The sequence below is a fragment of the Manduca sexta genome, chromosome 7 (genome assembly GCF_014839805.1).
Source record: "Manduca sexta isolate Smith_Timp_Sample1 chromosome 7, JHU_Msex_v1.0, whole genome shotgun sequence".
NCBI lineage: Eukaryota > Metazoa > Arthropoda > Insecta > Lepidoptera > Sphingidae > Manduca > Manduca sexta.
The window spans coordinates 6,176,473-6,191,605 of record NC_051121.1 but is presented as its reverse complement, the minus strand read 5'-3'; the positions used below and the strand labels follow the sequence as shown (position 1 = coordinate 6,191,605).

The window sequence follows — 15,133 nt, the reverse complement described above, 5'->3', positions numbered from 1 at the left end:
AATGCAAACTGAGTGCTGTATACTTCTTTTCTTTGCGTGGTTATAAAGTTTGGTGGGATTTCTTTTTTGTTTTTACGTAATGTATCTGTAGATGTTAGTTTATGATTTCGTTGCAAATGTGTTACCAGTGGAATGCTCGTGAACCAATTGTCCATTGTAATATTTCTATTACTTTTAGAAATAGGATGCACTAATCTGTCTACAACATCGAAAGCTTTATTACTTTGCAAAAACGGCCCCTCAGGCTGCTTACCGGGATAAATTTCAAGGTTTACTGTATAAAAGTTTTTTGCATCAACCAAAGCATAAATTTTGATGCCATATTTCGCAGGTTTATTCGGGATATATTGACGAAATGAGCACCTGCCGCGAAATGCTTCCAGTTTTTCATCGATTGTAAGATACTCATTGGGAGTATAAGTATTTTTACAGTTTGAGACAAACTCTTCAAAAAAATATCTAATTGGAGCCAGATTGTCCAGTTGCTTTCGCTCTTGGCGTGTTGTTGCATCATCAAAACGCAAACAGCTTTGTAAAAAGTAAAAACGCTGCAAAGACATAGTAGTACTAAAAATTTCCACACCAGTACCATCGGTTCTCCACAAGTCGCTCAAATTTTGGCGATTAGAACGATTTAGTCCAGCCAAGTACAACAAGCCAAACAAAGCTGATAGTTCATCTATAGTTGTTTCTTTCAATAAATACTGAAGCGATTGTTTATTGTTAGACAACTGTCTCTGTTTTATCTTAGCATTAGTATGACAAAGTATTTGTTCCAGCATATTATTATTTATAAAGCGTTTCCAACACTCTATTTCAGTCTTATCATTTTGCGCAATAGGCTTTACCCCAGGTTTTTGTAAAATTATGTTTTCTGACCTTGTGCGAACGTTGGTCCGAGGTGGTTGCGAAGACCATTTGGTGGAATTGTCTTTACCAATATAAAATTGCTGGTTACTTGTTGAAACAATTACTTCTTGCTCATCATCGCTGCATTCCTGTTCCGTATTACTGCCTTGACTTCGCTCTGAAATATGGTCGATTTCACCCTGGTCGTCTGAACTGCACTGTTCATTTTCACTGGCGTCAGCTTGTTCAAATAAGGCTAAGAGTCGACGTTGTTCGCTTTCGTAAGACATGGTTCATAAAATTGTGAAAAACGATATGCAATTTATCAATAAACAATAAAAAACAACAAACACGCTGTCTTTATAAATGTTACGTGGCCATTGTGGCCGGGTATAACTTACCCGCGCGCTCTTTACACACGTTTAAACTATGAGGTAGCCGGAGCAACACTAAATAGAGAAGAGAATACGCAAATAGAGGTCAACGACCGCAGCTACTGTAAAGGACAAAAGACACGCGCATTTTGTTTTAAAATTATGACAGTTTTAAAATGCGTCGGGTATTAGATACCCGGCAACAATGACGCCGGGTTAAGAATACATATAGCCTAATTTCTTCACCTTATGCATCACGTCATTTGTTAAATTTGGTAAACTGTCATTCTTATTAACTGCCTCTATAACTTTTTGTATGCTGGGAATTTCATGTTCAAAATAAAACATGTGTATTTTTCTTCTAAGTGTATGTCGTTTAAACTATCATTGATACTTGGTTTTATTGCCGGTGGAATTAAAGGAGATAAAACACGATTGTTTTTTTATATTCTTTAATAACACTGTACACAATGGCCTCAGATGTACCCATAATATCTACAAAGTACATAATACTTTGTCCTTCTTACATGGATAACAGTCTTTGCTCCATGACTACCACATATTTAAAACATAAAACTGAAGAGTGGAATATAAATACAAATTACTTGATTATTATATTTTATTAGATGGACAGCGTTTCGCCTCATACTAGTGCACACAATTGAATGTCCATTGAAATTAATGCCTAGGGTTTTTATACCCGTATTTAACAGTTGGATGTCATTTCACGAAGAAGCACCGGCGGACCATTGGCAATGTTGATACTTCTGGCTGGCTCAAGTGAAAGTTGCGGCATTCAACCTTCGTGGCATGGCTTTGGATTTCGCTTGGCTAAATCCATGGGGCTGCATGGCTGGGTATACTTGGCATGTGCTGTGTTGTTACAAACAATAATAAGCGTTTCTTTCTCTGAGCAAGAAAGGGGCCCACTTTTAATTTGTTTTTTCTTTTGATATGAAAATGAAAGCAATAAGCTGGACCGGCTAGTATGAAGTTCAGGTTAGGTTTTTTTAACGGCATATGTGTCTCTGCAGTGGCACAAGTATTATCCTCCGTACATTTCCAATTGCCCGTCTCAATTAGAAGTAGTTTCATTTGAAACTTCTATGTTTGGTAGTTTTTACTACCAATGAGTTTTTCTATGTTTGTAGGCATCATCCCAAGAGATAAGTTTGTATTATCGCGTACTTGGGAATCCGGATAATACAGATGATATCATGGCCATTAATGTTACTTAACATTGTTTCATTTGTTAGGAAACTATGTTTCCAAATGTTCAAAATATGAAGTCGTTTCCCATTACGCGTTCCTTTGTAAGCCGTTCCTTGCCGTGTAGCACTATCATTCAAAACCTGATCAATTGCAGCAAACTTCAACTCGTCGATCTTATGAATTTCTATACATTTACAATTTATGCTTAAACATGCCATCAAATCTAAATTCGACATATCATTTCCCTTCGCAACATGACTGTCACAAATGTGCTTGATGTACTCTCCGACACCATCAGGTGCACCTTTGCCATGACCTGGTTCAGTAAAATACCAATAGTTGTAACAGAAAATTCTTTACTTAATAAGGTAACGAGTAAAAATACATATTACGGACTTATTACGGTATTGAGTTAAAGGACCATCGCTCAAAATGTGCAAAATTTGTAAATCAGTAGAGTTCGGTACAGAAAGACGTAGTGTTTGTATAATTATTAGTAGGCTTTAAGGTACTATTAACGCGCCGATTGGACGTCCTGCCCATACTTGCAATCATATTTTTGTAAAAGTGGAGTTTATGGGTTATCTGGTATTGGACCACTAATGCTGTATTAGTGTGTTGCCTCTATAACCCCTTCACTTGACTATTAGAAGGTTGCATAAATAAAATTCACCAGAGAAATAATAAAGTCTATATTGTTCACCACTTTTACATTTGTTACTTTAGTTACCACTTAGTACTTAGAATGTGTACGGTACCCAACGGTCTAGTATGGCTTAGCGTGGCGGGTGACGGGAAACGACTGACTACGGCTGTCGGGCACACTCCCGCGCAGCTACAAAATGTACGTTCAGCAAAATATAAATTCCATGCAACATACAGTGTATCCCTACAGGAAAATCTATATGGAGTAATCCTTCATTGAATGACAAATTTTGTTTAAGATTTATGGTTTTCCTTTGAAGAATCATGTTTGCAATTAAGGAAAGTGCTTTCTTTGTAGTTGGCACTATTTCTTTGATCGTTTTACGACGCTGCTTTGAAGAATTTTTAATTATCACTGGAACTGTTTTTATGATCCACCTTTCAAATATTATAGTGTCATTGTCATCAAAATTGTTACATTGCAAAACTCTGTCTTTGTAACCAAAACATTTAGTTTCTAAATAAGTCACGCTCAAAGTATTGTTGCAGCATGTATAGGTATACTTCAGCAAGTGTATAATAGATTTATACGGAATCATTTTAGCATTTTATAGTACCTGAGTTAAAAAGGTATTACAGTAGGGCCTCGTTGATCCGGAGAGACTAAAACAAGACCCTATCCGAGCTTTACGTGCACCAAACGCTTGAACTTGACGCTCCTACCCCATTCGGCGATGATGCCTAGGGCCAGGTTGGCGCAGCGTTCGAGTTTGCCCGCATCTTTTGCCAAGACTACGAGCAGTACGCCGTCCGTGTACTCCTGCAGGTGACATCCGGGATTGAATAAGTGGTTTATCCAGGAGCTCGTCGAGGATAAGGTTCCAAAGAATTGGCCCACAAGTGGACCCTTTGGACATGCCCTTGGAGACACGCACTCCTGCGTGGCTCAGAGGAACTTTACGGTTTGTTATGTAGCTTAGAATGAGCCCGTAGATGTTTTTTGGGCAGCCACTTAGCTGATGCAACAGCGTCATGGCATTGTCAAACGCCGCCTTGATGAAGATCCAGGGACACCGTGACGGCGCACAGTGGTAGTTGAAAAGGCAATTTTAGTGACTTAGGATTAACTTCATTTTTTTAAATTTCCTTTTGTGCTGATCGTTAGATATTATTAACCTTTACAATTATCATTATTAGTATTTTTTTCTTAAACCTTAAAGTTTTGGATAAAAAAAATATTTCTTTTTGATGTATGGAATGCACTATAAAAACTTAATTTTCTACGGAATCCTGTGAGGCCTTGCTTTGAAACCTTATTTTAATTAAGTTTGGTCTGTTCTACTATACTGAAGCACTTCAAACGTCTGCATCGACCTGCCACTTTTCCAGCTTTTCCATATAGGTGGAAAAAAATGATAATATTTTATATTTTTCAAAACGTTTTTTATAATTATCTTGAGCTAATTTAACACTTATTAAATAAAATTATGTTATAAATTGATCATTATTAAAGATAACAATAATATTTGGGAGAAAATTCCAACAAATAATTTAATTAAAAAAAGGCTTATCTATATCTACTATCATTAGTATTTTGTAAATTACTCTCTACATTAATAAATTCTAGTTCTTCCGGTTCTGTTGGCAAATGCAGAAGCTCTTTGGCTTTTGGAGAGAGTATCTATACATTTTGTTTCGTCATGTGGGGTCTAAGGCTAGTGATCTTTGGATCAGACGACAAAAGAAGATTATGTAAGATATCCTCATTTTTCGCTACCCTATTTATTTTTCGGGAATGGTTTTCTCTATAATTTCGAAATTCTTTGTTACGTGCTTCTGCGGCTTCTACTGACAGCATCCCAATGGGTATGGCCCCAAAATGTTTAATTATATCAGCCCCATGTATTAATAATTTGTGTACACTGGACGGCATATAATACCAAGGATATAATTTAACAAATAGTTCTGCGGTTTCATTGCAGAATAAAGAGAATTTAGTAAGATCAACACGCTTTCCAGATGCAGTGGCTTGCAGAATCCCATAAAAATGATCTATGAGTGGCTCATTAATGGCAGTAATACGCGCTGTTGTGGCTTTATTTTTTAAAAATCTTCGGGCAGTATTACCGTCATTAGTACTGCCTGTTCCTTGTTTTACTATATCAATTAATAAACCGCATTCTTCTTTAAATGCTTGTTGTATTGCATTTGCAAGACTTTCTGTTCTTATCTATATCGTCACCCCCTGCAGCTCCACTTCTTAACTTTCAAACGAAGAGCTATGTGAAGTAGGCACTCCATGCATCTTAACCAGGCGTGCAAAGATGATAATCCATACTGGCGCATTTCTTCATCATTATCTCGCAGATTGTGCGATTCTAAATTGTTCATTTGCGTCGGTTTGCCTTTGCAAATATCACAAACTGCTGTTGAAGTATCAGACAAATATGAAGTTATTTTGCCGTCAATCATTGTCATCAGTTCATAGACTATTTTTTTTTGGATGTAAGTTGGCTGGAGTGCTTCGATTTCTCCTGATATACCGGCCTTTATAGCTGCTATAGAAGTTTGAGTTTTAACGACAGTAAAATGTGGATGAAGGTCGATTGTTTTCCCATAACACTGTTCTATCATTCCGTTGTAGTCTTATTGGAACTAAACTTGCCATAAACACACTGGAATCATCGACATCTACTTTAGAGCTTGAAGATGTTTGTCAGCAGGGTTGGATAGGCCTCCGCGAAGTGTAGAAAGATATCCGCCGTTAGGCCGTCGGCCTGGGAGCCTTTTTTGCGTTCAGGTGCCCGAGGTGTTCTAGCGGTGTTCGTCGGCGGTTAAAGAATAATCGTCAGGTGAGTCGGGGCCCTCCCCGTATATACCCTTATGGGAAGAGGATCTGAGGGAGATGTGTCGGGGGTCGATGTCCGGGCCATCGTCGGGATAAATGTGCCGACGCCTCATCTGTTTCTTCCCCGTCGGCGGTATACCGGCCTCCGATTTTGAGGGTGGCGGTGGGTCGAGTACTTTTTTTTTTTGAGGGACTCTACGTCCCTCCCTCGTTCCCCCTATCCACGACAAGGGATATTTTTTGCTTTATTTATATTTTTTTATTTTTGTATTTCTTTTTTTTTTGGTTTATGTTTTAATTTAACAATACTACACTGACGGACTTATAAACTGCATCAATGTTCAAGACGCCTTTGAAATAAACATTTTAACTAAGTATTCAAACTTTTTATACAAATTTAAATTAAAACCTATAGTTTGGTTCGTTAGCTTCATAACAGCGTAGTATCATATCCTTAAGTGTAAGTTTGTATACTGTCAACCTGCCCATTACTCGATATATCCCATCCCACAGTCCTTTTGTCTGCTTTCCACAGAAGTCCTTCAAACTCTGCTATTGGACTTTCTTTGCAGGGTTTCATAGGCCTCCTTAGCCTCTTTATATGCCCGTATGACGCACGTCTTCATCACAGGTGCCGCCCAACGGATGCGGCGTTTACGCCGCATCATCTCGCGTTTGGACCTGTCGAACTCCTTTGACCACCAAAGGATCGCATATTTTGTATTTAATTTCTTTTTCGGTATACTTTCATCACTGGTTTTAGTTACTGTTTCTGTGTATTTTATTATATGATTTTCTAAATTTTGAATGCTATTAATTTTGTCTATTTCTCTTTTGTTAATTTTATACTCAGTGAGGTAGTTTTTGAATTTATCGCCAAAAGTCGCCCAGTTTGCCTTTTTTGTGTTATACTTCCTGGTTGTGCTGTTTATTGCGATCCCTTGGCCTTTCTGTAGGATGATGTTGAAAGTGATGGTGTTATGGTCGGAGCTCGTCAGGTCCTCCTCGACCTTCCAGTCACAGATTCTATCCCGAAGATCGACCGAGCAGGCGGTGACGTCTACCTGGCTGGAATAGGCTCTATTTCCTCTCACCGTGAAGAACGTCGGCGTGCTGCCTTCGTTCAGCACGTGGAGGCCCGCCTCATCCAGCCAGCCGGACACCTCCTCTCCTCTCCGGTCGATCTCCTGGCTCCACCATAGACTCTTTGCGTTGGCGTCCCCTCCCGCTAACAGGCGTCTCAGACCCAGCGTACGACAGACGCCCCTCAGCTGGTCGAGGTATCGGTCTACCGGTACGTTCGGTTCGAAGTAGTACGAGACCACCACCATCTCCCAGGCGCTGGTGCGGATTTTCACCACAACTATATTGGTCGTGGTGTATTCTGGGCAGATCAAGGCGTCCATATCATCGTCGAAGACAGCTATGGCCGCCTTGACCCGTCCGTCCACCCGCTTCGCGCACTGGAAGATCCTGGCGGTCCCGTAGTCCTTCATTCGGCCGATACTTCTGACGTACGGCTCCTGGATCAATGCAAAGGCCAATCTCCTCTCCGCTGCTACTGACATCAATTCGTGCGTCGCAAGCGCACTTCTCTGGAGATTGGCCTGCGCTACCAGGTATGGCCGCGAGCCAGAGATCGCGTCCGTCGCCGCCGAGCCCGGGACGGTGGGGACCACCTTAGCAGTAGGCTATGGCGGATCTGGCCAGCGCGTCCCACTTCTGACGCACCGGGCAGTCCGAGCTGAAGGCGTTGTGCCCGGTGTCGGCGAACTTCGCCTTCTGGCAGTTGTAACATGTCGGTGCTGCAGCCGCCATCCACTCCGGGTACTCCGCCCTCAGGTGAGGTCCTCCGCAGTGACTGCACACATCCAGCGAGCCCCGGCAGAATCGCCTCCCGTGGCCATATCCCAAGCATTTTGAGCACTGGACCAGGGGGGACTGGTCCTCTACCTTGACTCGCTGGATGTCTATATGCAGTGCGCCTGCCTCCGTGAGCCGCTTCCAGATGTAGGGTGACACCTGCAGAACCACGTGCGCCATCAGGGGATTTCTGGCCCGTCTGCGGTAACGAATCTCCATCCGATCCGTTTCCTTCGTCATATGGCCCAAAACTTGTTTGTTTTGGGCCCGTATGGCGCCCAGGATATCCTTGTCCGTGTGGCAGTTTAACAACTCTTTAATTAAGATTAGAGGATCCTTATTTTTAATATCTTGCACTTTAAGATGCTTGCCCTCCCTTGTCAGCCTTTCCTTCACTTTTCCATTTCATTCTTGTCCTTAAATCACATAACAACTTTTCTCTCCTTCGCTTTCCTTATGTTATCAGTTCTTAATCCTTCCTCTTTTGCCTTCACCGCCTACCTTATGTGGTTGACGACCTCATCTCCTGTCTCCTCTTCATTTTGAGACGTCACCACGATGGAGTGTAGCGCCGCAGTCACCTCACCCTCCTTGCCTTTTGGTGGACTGGCTGCTATACTCGCGTACTTTTTTGCCTTATCCATTTCTTCACGGTGCTTCCTGACCTCTTCACTCATCCTTTCCATCTTTTCTTTACTCTCTTGCAGCATCCTTCCATGTTCTTCCAATTTTTCCAGGAGCTACTTTTCCCGGGCGTCTCTTGCTGGTCCTCTATCTCTTTTTTCTTCCTTTTCTACCTTCGTCCCTTCCTGTTCCTTTCCTCTCTTTTCTCCTTCTGTTCGCCCCTTGTACGGCTTCCCCTCCTCGGCGTCTTTCACCAGCCTGAAGAGCCGTTCCGCGGCATCGATAACCTCTACCTTAATTTCGGTTTTCAGGTTTCTGCTGTTGTTAATTTGCAACCTCGCTTTCAGGAGGCACGCCTTGGCCTCGGCCGTTCTGCTCAGATAGGCAGTGCTTCCCTTTCGGGGGGAGCCCTGCCCACCGGAGCTTACGGTTTCAGGTGTTGGTTGGCTTTTGGACATGACCCTGCGGTCCGCTGTTGTTGTTGCAGTCAGAGGTACCTTAGATACCGGTGCCGCGGCAGGCCTCTTCGGCGCTGCGGTTTGAGCAGCCCTGGTTTCGGGCGCGGTCTCGAGCCGCGACTCGATGCTGCGCCTCGCCTGGGCTACTGATTGACTCCGAGAAGGGCCCGCCTCTACGGGGGATACTTCTTCAGCTTCCCGTTTGGGTGGGGACAAGGTCTTCTTTACCGGCGTGCGGAAGCTCGGCATGTCTGCTCTGGATAGGTGGTCCTCGTCAGGGAGTATAAAAATAAAATTCTAAAATTTCAGCTTTTCCGTGGCTGTAAAAGTCCACGGTGTGGTTAGTTTGTCGTCAGTGTTTCCGCAGCTATCCGCAGCTAAAACAACTGAATTTTCTAAATGTGAGATCCGGATCACTGAATATATCCCAAAGAACTTGATGCACATTAAGAGTACCTTTGAAACTTGGCAAAATAAGAGGTATACTTTTTAATTTTGCAGTAATAAAAATATCTTTAACGACTTCAATTTTTACATTTTGTATGTTCTGCTTTAATAGGTTATGGAAATCGTCGAAGTTAAATATACTCTTTTGTTCGTCTTTGGTTTTCGTATGGGTTTATTTTGGCTTATTAACCTATGCATTCTGACTCTATATAAATTGTTTTTCCTCTGAAGAATTTAAATTTTTCGTTCATAAAGTTTTACTTTTCTTTTTAACTGATATACTAAACTTTTGCACTCAGATTCTTGACTCTTTTCATTATTTATCGTTTTGTTCTAGAGGTTCTTTTTCCTTATTATTGATTATGTCATTAACTATGTTGGTTTCTTCAACGTTAACTTGGTGTGGTACAGACCTTAGCTTTATTATATCCCTAGTTTTTTTTTTATTAAGTTTCCATTGCTTTCTCATTGTTCTCTTTTCTCTTTCAGTCATCTCCGCTACGCTTTTAAGCTTTTTTGTTTGTCTTTCTCCTTTTCTAACGCTCCCTTTCTTTTTCCAGTAATTCTGCATATTCTCTGAAACATTAAGTTTTATATATTCATATCGTTTCTTTTTATTTTATTTTTTTTCTTATTTTCTGAGGTATTCCCCTTTGACATTTTGTATTAATCACTGAAATATCAACGTAATAATTAATTTATATTCATAAAGACTTAAACTGTATAGTAGTTTTAAGGACCAAATTGATGATATACTGAATAGTGGCACTTAACCGATGCCTTACAGAGAACTAACGATAAGTGACGAATTGTTCCGTTTCGTACGATAAGTGAAATGTTCGGAGAATCAAATACCCCCTCTTCCCTTAATCCTATTCTTATTGTGGTAACTTGTGTATTTAGGGCTACTGGGCAGCATGGTTCATTTCGAATAGTTAGATGACCCTTTTTTTAATATTATACCGTGGCTTCTAATGTGCCACGGTAAGGACGGTGTTGGTAATGACATTTTGGACATTTCTATTATTTTACACCAAATTTAAAGTCATACAGTATCCAGCCACTAGCAATAGAATTTTAACATCATTATACTGAGTGACATTCAATAATGAACCGAATAAAATGTTTACTTACTAGAATATTTTATAGTAGATAGGTAATGTCAATTTTTTGAAATTGGTGAAAGAACGCTTCTCACGGTCAAACTACTTACGCCACGACTATCACTCACAACGCTCATCGGCGTACTGACGTGCTGGCATCGCAGCACTAATTGAAATAGTGGGGAGGATGCGTTTATAACGTCAGAATTTATGTTTTGTGAGTGATTTGGTAAGGACCGTTTTTTATCACACGTTTATATTACAATAAAAAGAACGTAATATGTCCACGACGTATATGTTGAGGATATATTATAATCGGGGACATGTGTAAAGTGCATTTATTGCATAAATAATAATTTGAAGCGGATTTGTTTGTTGGTGTTTAGTAAAATTCAATTGAATGTAAGAAAACATGGTTTGTTAAACTACATATTATGCTTGTTATGATAAACATTTATAATTTTTATAATATATATAAAAGTTTGACCACTGATATTAATTGTTAGTGTACAGAATGACTTTCTTGATATTATAAAATTGTATAGTAAAGTCAAAACTGAAAATTTTAGCTGCTAGCCAACAGTTACATGTTTTTTTGCTGTTGGTGGAAATGCCCTTACGCGTGTAGTTGGCTGGTTATCAAATAGCGATTTATTCAAAAAGTAGGAATTAAATGGAGTTGTTGTTTTTTTTAAAACATCCGTTTGCCATATAAGGCGAAGACTGCATCAAAACTGTATTTTACATAAAAAGTGGAGTTAGCTGGTTTGCGGATTAAGGTATCGATATATAGATATACAAAATTATTTATTATGCAAAAGTTTAATTTTTCTTTGTAAGGCCCTTTTTATCGTCTTCCGCGAATTTTCTATTACACGCACACGTTTTGATACGCAACAAATTATTGGTGATATGTTGTTGGCATTTATTGAGGAAAGTAAAGTCGGAACATAATACAGAACATCACATGTTTCTTATTAAGTATGGTTTACAACTATCAGTAGCTTTTGATTTAAACATTGTACTTATGCATTACTTCTGTACCTTAAATGTTAGTTCTTTATCTGTTGAGTTACCCCAAACTATTACACCATATCTAAGATTCGAGGAAACTAATCCATGGTATGCCGTAAGAAGAACGTCAACATTAAGCACGGGAACTAGTTTAAGTATTGCATAAGTGAAAGTACTAATCTTTTTTATTAATGCTTCCATGTAAGTGATAAATAATAGGCAATGAGCTGTTTCAATGTCTTTCTAAGTCCAGCTAACATAAATACCAGAGCTTTAGAGGCTATTTTATTATTTCTGCCATGTTTGCCGTTATCTTCGAAATCCTGGATTTGGCCGAGTTTCACATAATATAAACGTTTCCTTACTGTCATTTCATTAAAAGATAAAATACAAATGTTGTCTTGATCGGTTTGTCTATGAGACATTTCTCTTAACGAATCAAATATATGATTATTGATCCCTGTTTTTAGAGGCACTGCATTCAATAATTTATTTAAACATTCGAACATTCGTCGAAGCAGTCTGTAGCAGGCAGGTGATTTTTTATACAGCACTAATGCCATAATGTTTTGATCTAAAGAATACCTTCTTCCTTTAGGTTTTTTGGGCGCATTCTTAATTTGATTTTGTAATAAGATCAGAAATGTATTATTAACTTTTAAATTCATAGTTTTTCTACATTTTAATCTTCACAAATTGTTTCAATAATGTTATGCCTCTTTATATTTTTAATTTTTTTTCTCTTATAGTCAGTAAACAAGTCTTATGTCCTTGCTTATAATTTTTTCTATTAATTGGTAATTGAGATTTGAGATCCTTAGCAATGTCATGGATTCTTCGACTGATAGTATTGCTAGATAAGGGTATCTTGGAAATTAATATTTCAGCTGATTCTCCCACCATAATATTTACCATGTCGAGAGCAGCCGGTAGAATAAGCTGTTCTGCAATAGTATGAGTTTCTTTGTATTTTGCCACCCTGTATGCCACCTTGAATGGTGCTAACAGTGCGTTTTTAGGTACGGAGGCCTGCCGAGTGAATACGTTTTTCGTTTTATTTAAATTTTGTTTATTTGCACGGCCGATTTTCGCACATCACCCGAGTTAGGAGGTGGGCGACGGCAGGAGGGTTTTTAAAAAGACAAGTGCTCAGCTTGACGAACTGATACAGACTGCCAATCTAATATTTATTTCCTTTATATAGTTATTACATGACAAAGGGTTTCTTAGAATCTAGTTTACAATGCGATAATATAATATACATAATGATGGCAATATTCTTGCCTTAATTACGGAAGATAACCTTAAAAGGTTATCGTAATGTCTCTTAGGTTACGTGGGAAAACTAGTGTTACTGTGACATAACTCCTCCCCCCTTAAGAATGAGGCGTCCCGAGGGCCGCAAGGGTTGTTGAAGAGGATCTTCGACTGCTAGTTGCTGGGCCGAGGTTTGCGCCGATTTAGGTTTCCAATACAGGATGTAGAAAGCTGCCCCGGATCCCGCTAGGGTTATGATGTATTGAACAATAGACAGCCAACTGGGGATGGTCGGAATATTTGGTGTGTTATTGCTATCGATTTTAACACTATTGATTTGTTTCAGGGCTTCTTTTAGGTTGTCTAAATCCAAGTTTTTTGTGTCTATTTTTACAGGAATCGTCCTTGTAATTTGTTGAGTATGAGGTAGAGGTATTGTTTCTTTTATTTTGACAAATTTTTGGTGCGTCATTAGTATTCTATTCCTTATCTGTACTTTACAATTGCTGTCTATAGTTAACAGGAAAACTCCTTTGTTCCTTTGGTATTGGATATCGTTTCCGCAGGTGGTTTTTATTACTTCCTCTTGTTTTAGGATGATTATCCAATAATTATCCTTGATTTGTTGTATTATGTTGTCCTCAAATGCTGCCATTGCGTGTGTACAATTGTGTGGTTCTTGATGTTGTAATAGTTGTGCTATGCAATCATTCGATTGCCGTAGATCTTGCCATTGTAGGTATTTGCATATGATGTCCAATGTTATGCTGTTGCAGGGCTCGTTTGGATAAGCGAAGTTGTCATTTCCCAAGATTAAGGTTGGGTTTTTGGGTATTAAGATTACGTTATTGTCATTAGGGATGGAATACAGGTGTAGGAGATTATAAGTTTGTGTTGCAACTAGTGGTATTTCCAGTATTAAATTTAGGCTGTTGTTAGTGCTGTAAGTTTTGACCGTGATGATTCTCTCCCATAGGTGTATGTACTTTATGTCGGGGTCCACTGCTAGACTTACATCGACTGAATTTTGTATGTAATTTAGTTCTTCTATTAAATACGCTGGATCTATTATACTAGGGTGCATTTTTACCAGGTGTGAGAAAGTTAATGCGGTTTCTAGTGTCTCTAGCCTATCGTAAAGCTGCTGAAACGACCTTTCTAGTTCGTTAAATATACTGATAGTTTCAAAAGTTCGTTTCCAAATCTGTTGTTCTTTGTGAATATCTGTCTATTGCTCTACAGATTTCCTTTTGATTATTTCTTATTTTCTTCAAATTGTTATCATAGTTCTGCATAAATTCCTTCTTAATACTCAGTGTTTTTCTTTGCATTGTTATTAGCGGTTGTTTGCAGTTGTTTAATTTCGCTATCTATTTTAATGGCATCGTTCTGATCTAAGTTACCTGTTATAGCTTTTATTATTGAGCCTAAACCGTCAATTAGCCCGCGTTTTTGTCTATACGCTGACTTAAAACCTACTATTTTTAATCCTAAGTATTGTAGTCTACTTTCTATAGTATCTATCATATATTCTATTTGTTTGATTATATTCTTTGTGTTAATAGAGCTATTGTGTTTTAACTTGAAGGTATAAAAGTTACTGCATATTTCTAAATAAATTTCTCTTAAACTAGTTGTGTTATATAAGGGTATGTTAGATAGTGATATGTTTCTCAAATCTAGGTCTGCTAAGTTTGTGGTGTCCCGTGAAGTACTTGGTTGAGGTATTAGTTCGTTATGGTTTAGTAACTGAACTCTAGAAAGTGCATCTGCGTTTGTATTAGATTTTACTTTCTTATACTGTACCTCGTAATTATACTCTGCTAATCTGAGACGCCAACGGGTGAGTTATGAATTGGGATCCTTGATGGACATGATCCACGTCAATGGGCGATGGTCTGTGTATATTGTAATTTTTTTTTTATAAAGATAAGGTCTAAAATATTTTATTGCCCAAACTATACCTAATAATTCCTTTTCTATCGTAGAGTATCTTTGCTCTGTGTCCGATAGTGTACGTGAAGCGTACGCTACTGGTTTGTCAGTGCCAATGTCACCTTGTGATAATACTGCGCCTAAAGCTACGTCCGAAGAACTGTCGTTAAAATAAATGGTTTACTGAAGTCTGGGTATTGCAAAATTGGTGCAATAATTAAAATTTCCTTACATCTCTCAAATGCTTGAGTATATTCTGGTGTTAGTTTAATCTTACTTCCTTTGAAGACATGTTGTTTAAGGTTTTGTTAGTTTTGCGAAATTTTGTATGAATTTCCTATAATAATCTACTAGGCCTAGAAATGATTTGATTCTTTCTGCGTCTTAGGTACTGGGAATTTCTTGACTGCTGCTATTTTATCTTCGTTTGGTAGAAGACCTTTACCGGTAAGGGTGAGACTATTTTTTTTTTTTTTTATTCGCTGAGAAAGTACCTTATTACTA

At 38.9% G+C, this 15,133-nt stretch overlaps 2 protein-coding genes across 2 annotated transcripts; both read right to left on the bottom strand.

The window, feature by feature from the left end:
- Positions 1-3,112: 3,112 nt before the first annotated feature.
- Positions 3,113-15,133, bottom strand: LOC115441396. Its single transcript, XM_030166176.2, has one exon. The coding sequence runs from the start codon at positions 13,776-13,778 to the stop codon at positions 12,789-12,791; it is 990 nt and encodes a 329-aa protein (XP_030022036.2). The 5' UTR covers positions 13,779-15,133; the 3' UTR covers positions 3,113-12,788.
- LOC119188594 lies at positions 6,471-7,496 on the bottom strand. Its single transcript, XM_037436314.1, has one exon. The coding sequence runs from the start codon at positions 7,494-7,496 to the stop codon at positions 6,471-6,473; it is 1,026 nt and encodes a 341-aa protein (XP_037292211.1).